The sequence below is a fragment of the Mycteria americana genome, chromosome 8 (genome assembly GCF_035582795.1).
Source record: "Mycteria americana isolate JAX WOST 10 ecotype Jacksonville Zoo and Gardens chromosome 8, USCA_MyAme_1.0, whole genome shotgun sequence".
NCBI lineage: Eukaryota > Metazoa > Chordata > Aves > Ciconiiformes > Ciconiidae > Mycteria > Mycteria americana.
In genome coordinates, this window is record NC_134372.1 from 9747396 (window position 1) to 9753521 (window position 6126).

Below are 6126 nucleotides of genomic sequence, written 5' to 3' on the forward strand. Positions count from 1 at the left end.
ATAGCCTCAAATGTTTTCCTGGAAGCTGATAGGGAATATCTTCAAGGATCTGACCATACAAAGTTAGACCTTATTTAGCCTTTTTAACCTCAGAGACAGCTGTATGAGAGAAAGACTTTTCAACTTTAAATATTTTTTTCAATCATTGTGAAATCATCCTGAATTATTCTGAAGACAGGCATTTTTATGGTGGGATTTGTTGTGGGTTTTCCCATTGTATGTCAGCCTGAGCTCATTGCTCTCAGGTACTACCTGAGAACGTGTGCTGAGCCAGGAGCAGCCCACGCCGCTTCCCAGCTGTGACCATGTCCCTTTGCTCTTCATAGCTGGGGGAATATTTAAAATTGGTTACTGTGCTGTTAAGAGCAACATCATAAAATCGTCGCTTTGTTACTTAAGACATCCACCCTGCGGGCATTCACCCACAGCTGCAGGCTCTGGGAACACAGGAGCCCTCTCTGTTTTTACTTCTGTTCACTCTTAGCCCTAATCAGCTGAGTGGAAAGGATTTCTGCTTTTTTTTTTCTGTCCTGTTGCTGACTGTGTATCAACAGTGCAGGTGTTTCTGTTCTTAAAAGCAGTTGGGTTGCATGGGCACGGCTAATGATACAATTTAGCCTGTACAGTCTTCATGACAGGCCATAAAATACATGAAGGGGGAAAAAAGATCCCAGGTTGAATTTACAGCACTTAAGTTCAGTAAATCCAGTTTTCTATATGGAAGTGCAGCCAAAGGACAGCAACACAAATGGAAGCTGAGAACTGTATTTCCAAATTTCAGAAAGGGAATTGATTTTAATGAAAAAAAACTATTATAAGGGCACATGTGGAGTTCTACCTGCATTTAAGCACTGCCCCAGTGCAGCTGCATTGCTTCTGCTCCCTGAAACTCGCTCATGCCCTCTCCTGAGCCCATTTTGACCACTCCATCACACCATGGTGCACACGTACTACAGTTTAGAAACCAGCAGGGTAACGCTACAGGTGACAGTAATATGATATGGTTAAGTTGTATTATTGCTGTTGCTAATTTGTTGTTACTGTGCAGTTACCATGTCACTAGTAAGAGCTGCGGACGGGGGCCTAGAGAGCATTCACTGTGCAATCATAAGCCCTTTGCAGAGGTGTGTTAGTCCTCTTAAGGCCAGTGCCTGCAGTAGATGTTGAAGGCACTGCTCTTGCCAGCACAGCAGTCTCTCATTGCCACTCTAAAAATACTTCAACATGCACGCAGGCCTCTCTTCACACTTACATACACTATATTCTAGTGGTGTGCAGAAGTCAAAGCTTTTGCTTTTTCTCCCCCCCCCCCAACCCCCGGCCTATTCCTGAGGGACTGTTTATAGCACTGAAAAATAATAACCTGGTTTAGTTTCACCACCTCAAACCCACAGAGTAAGAAACTCCAAAATCAGCTTCTGCCTCTGTCCAGGCTGCACACTGAGCCCAGCCGGAGCAGAGGGACAGGGAGCAGGTGACACAGGACAAGAGGGTCATGCCAAGGGCCAAGGCAAAGACCCCCCATCTGCTTAAGCACTAATTAAGAATGATACCTTCTAGTCAAGACAATAAATGAGAACAGCGAATGAAGTTTGGCTCAGATTCCTACAAAAAAACCCTGACACTGCAGAGAAGGTCATTAAATGCTTTTATTGATGGAAATGTTTTTGTGGTTTTGCTTACAGAGGACTGGAATTTCCTACCTCACTCCACTGCAGCTATAAATTAGCCTTCCCCTACCCTCCTACTGAGGGAAAATGTCCAGCTGCAACTGGGCCTTCGCTGGGGAGCAGTGGGCAAACACGGGCTCATGGACGGACCTCGTGGCAGGAGGAAGGACTCGTGTATCCAAAGGGGGACGCAGCGGGGCTACAGAGGGCACCGGACTCCTTTCTGCTGTGAGGTGCCTGGCTGGGCTGGGAGGAGCAGCCGGCATTGCAAAGGAAGGGACGCGCAGGCGATGGGGATGAGGTACAGGGAGGTAGAGAGGTGAATGCAAACACCCAGTGACGCGGGGCAAGGAAAGCCCAGCTGCAGCGTGGAAAGCCCTTGGTAGTGACCACTGCCAAGGAGTTTGGGGCCACGTGAATCTTAACTGCTCGGTTTTCCCCTCACCAGCACAAAAGAAACAAGATACAAGTTCTTATACAACATTTGAACCAAGCCAGCTTTATGAAACATGGCATGCTGCCTTTCTGCCTGCCAGAAAATGCTGCCTGCTCTCTCCTCCTGTGCTCCTTGAGATGAGGCTCTGCTCACCCCTGCCTTACCTCTCCTTCCCTTCCCTCTGCTTCCAGCACTGGTGGCTACTTTTTTTGCCAGGGCCCTTTGGTAAATAGTGTGGGGTTCAGCAAAACCTTTAAGCATCCACCGAGGGCCCTTCAGCCTAAATGCTCAGTGCAGCGCATTTGATGAATGGGCTTCACAAATAGCAACAGCAAAGCGTTACCCAGAAAGTAGCAAATTCCTCAGACTGCACAGCCCCGTATCTTACAAGATCTTAGACATTCGTGAAGCCTGAGGGTGCAGAGCCGCGGTCAGGAAGTGTGCTCACGGCACAGAGCTGTGTCACCTGTGGCAGACGCTGACGGCTCGCTGAACCTCCCGCCATGGGCTCCACATCCCCGCTCCTTCCCCTGCCCCAGACCACGAGCTGGTGAAAAGTGATTCGTTTTGTCGGGTGGCCAAGCTGCCGTGGCGTGGGTGAGTAGCAGTGCTGGTGGTTGTGTAGCCTTAGCACGTGATAAATGCCAGGTGGCTCATTCCCCAAGCAAACATGGTGAGATGCCGTCTTGTGTTGCAGGGCAGGGCTACGTCAATTGTGCCATAGTCAATTGTACTAGTATCTAAGGCAAGTAGGGACCATTGTGGTCATCTAGTTTGTGCAGTAGACACAAACTAAAGGTCTAATCAGTGAAAGAGCTGCTGGAGCTGTGTGGCAAGAGGAGGTGAAATCCCAAAGATGAAGACCGTAATGCGTTGGGCTTGTGATGCCCCCGGCTCCGTTCAGAGCTGTTAGCTCTCCTTCCTGGAATTGCCATATTGCAAATAATGGACCAAAAGAAATAAAACAGGACGGACGCATCTGCAGCACGCTGTAGTTCTCCTCGTGGGACAGCAACATACCTTAGTTATCTTTCCACACACATTACACACTAAGACCACTGATGTTTTTTCTGACTGACAGCTAAAACATCTTCTTAATTATACTCCAGGCAGACTGAAAACAACAAATGGAGATCTGTCAGCATGTTTTGTCTAGCCCTTTTAGGAACAAGTCTCTGAGGTTTTTGGAGATCTTTTTTTAAGAGGCTTTTCCTCTCCACTCCCTTCCAAATGGCCCAGTTGCTTTTGTTGGATTAAAGTGCAGTCAGGCATCACAAAAGCAGGGATATGTTTAGCTTCCAGCCCAGTTTCTGGGTAATGCCTGGTTTGTAAGTGGTAATTCCAGTTGTTTGTGCTGCTACAGGAGTGTAATTGCTTTCTATCAGCGAAGTCCCATCTGCTGCGGATCTGCCGGGCAATGCACTGGCTGTGGGATGCACCCTGACATTGCACTGCCATGTGAGATTATGGGGAGCTTCTGTTGCTGAAATTATGTGATTAAAAGGAGCACGGTAGGTGATGAGAGCTGCAGGATGACTGCACAAAGCTCCTTGAGAAGGCTGGACCCTGTCTTTCAGCCGAGTCTGGAAAGGGATCACCAAAAACCAGACTGCAGTGAAAAAGCAGAGTGTGTGACTGGCACAGCATCGCTTCCTAAAGCCTCAGAGGAGGAACGCATGCGGTTAAGCCCTGGGACTTCAAAGGAATAAGATGAAGGAGGGTTCAATGCTAGCAAAATTGAAGGTTTTTATAGGAAATACATGGCTTTGTGTCTCATGGAAGGGGTAGAAGTCCCAGGGGCAGAACAAATGATAGAGGAGGTTGTGGAGACAGAGGAAACCAAGTCTGGCAGAAAGAAGTGAATAGACAAGAATGAAAGAAAATACATGGTGAAAATGGGGTGCAGTAAGGCCTTCTAAGGCTTGGCAATACTCTTGATAGGTAATTGGTATTTACATTTAGGGGTGCTTTACGGCCTTGGGTTTATTGATATAAAAAAATCCCACTCCATCCCATGGAGCTATGTAGGCAGATGCTGTCTACAAAGAGATGGTGCTGGCAGTAAATCCCGAGGCGTTGGTTGAACTGCAAGAAAATAGAAATAAAAAAAACCCAAATACACCAGCAAAGTTCTGCAAAAGCAATGTGAGACCACACTGTAATAATTTCCCTCTCATTCCTCAAGTCCAAGTATACAAAGGCAAAGTACCCAGCCAGTTGTGCAAGAATAAGGTTTGAGGAGCCTTGGAGCCTCTCTGTTTGACAGTGCACTGTGGCGAACCTCACCCCATCCCCAGTGGCATCAGCTGCTTCCCTGTTTTAGGCTAAATTTACTGATGGAAGGTAGCAACGGAGCAGCGGTGAGGGTCAGCAGAGGGGTGCCGTGCGGAGGGGCAGGCTCCCTGCCCTGGCGATGGCCGCTGCCAGCAGGGCAGAGCTGCGGGGTCACGGTGACGTGGGGAGCAAGGGGCAAGAGGGAGCTGGAGGGTGAAGGACACAAAGGGTTGGGTTGGGGGTCCGAGGGAGGGCGAGGAAGTTGCTGAAGTCCTGCTGTGTCTCTGAATGATAACCCCTGACAGGTACAACGCGGTCGCTGAAGTTCGTGCTCTCTCCCATTGGCAGTTGCCTGTGTTTGAAAAACAGAAGCTTTTACAGTGTTTTGGGGGGTTCTTAAATCTCACCGATTTCCGTCATGTTGTCGCAAAGCTGAGCTGGGAGACAGCTAGTGTTTAATCCCTACTGAAAACGAATCAAAACAGGAAACCAGTTTGCCTCCAAAGAGCGAACACACTTGTAGTGAATCCTGCAGAAGCGTGCACCAGATACCGTGCCTTAGCTCAGCTCCCACCTGCCGCGTGCCGGCCGCCGCCTCACCCCGCTCTTGCAAAAGCTGAGTGCCACCGGCCGAGGAGCTGCGGGGCGAGGATTCAGTAGGAAACAGGGTACGCCGAGGTAGTTGGGATACCTGGATGTCTGTTCTTTTCTTACCCTTTCCTAACTGCCCGTACTGTTATCTAGGTATCTGGTCTATGATGAATAATAACACAGCAGAGGCTGCCAGAAAAATAGTTTTGTTGGCAAGGTTTTGAGGATATTATTTATTTCAAAGTTTCCTGTTATTTTTTCTTAGCTAAAAACCCAGTCGGAACAAAAACAAAGAAGTGTTTTGTTTCTTGGAAAACAGATGCAGTAAAAATTTTACCTTTTAGATAAAATGCTTAGGTTTGAAATTCTCAGTATGCAAATATTTTTTTTAATTAAATATTTATTGGTTTATAGCTTTCTAGTATGAAACAGGAGTGTTAGTAAACTGAACGTTTCATGAAAATAGTTCTTTTGGGTTAAAAAGGCATTTCATTTTGTTGGAAGAAAAAATAAAAGCTGAATTTCAACCAAAGGTTTTGAATGGTTCTCTAAGAATCTATGTGCTGAGCTGAAATATATGTATGTGCATATATGTATGCGTATGTGCGATCCATTTAGAGGTGCCATATATAAGAATGATTCTTTATACTTTTAAATGTCTTACATAATCAGTTAATTTGCTTCTGGTCCATTAAAATTAAATCTCCTGTGGACATGACAGTCTTGTCTAATTATTCACTTAATCCACAATCATTACCATTAACGAAGTGCTTTTCTCTGTCTTTTAGAAAAAAAGGACTTTGAAGGGTTCTGTGGAACTTTCCAGGATTAAATGTGTGGAAATTGTGAAAAGTGACATCATCATTCCCTGTCAGTATAAATACCCTTTCCAGGTGAGTCTGTCCATTGACCATACAGATAGAGATACCACTTCTTCTGTATTTCAATAAAATTCTCCTTCACATTGCAGTCGTTAATGAATCCAACACCGGGGTGAATAACAACAAAGGAAGAAAAAGCAGATCGAGGTTTGAAATGAACTGGGGAATCAGAGACCGAGTGTTATTACAAGATCGATAAACTCTTACACTCATTGGTTTTAAATTGGAAAGGATCATTAGATCTTCTATCCCATGTTTAACACAATATTCAGCT

The 6126-nt window shown here is 46.2% G+C and overlaps 1 protein-coding gene across 1 annotated transcript in view; it reads left to right on the top strand.

Annotated features, from left to right (window-relative positions):
* The window catches only part of ITK (IL2 inducible T cell kinase), a 34134-nt gene that overhangs the window by 8801 nt on the left and 19207 nt on the right, over nt 1-6126 (top strand). Inside the window, exon 2 of the mRNA XM_075509559.1 lies at nt 5760-5864. Coding sequence (XP_075365674.1) covers nt 5760-5864 — 105 coding nt within the window. The remainder of the gene's footprint in view (nt 1-5759; nt 5865-6126) is intronic.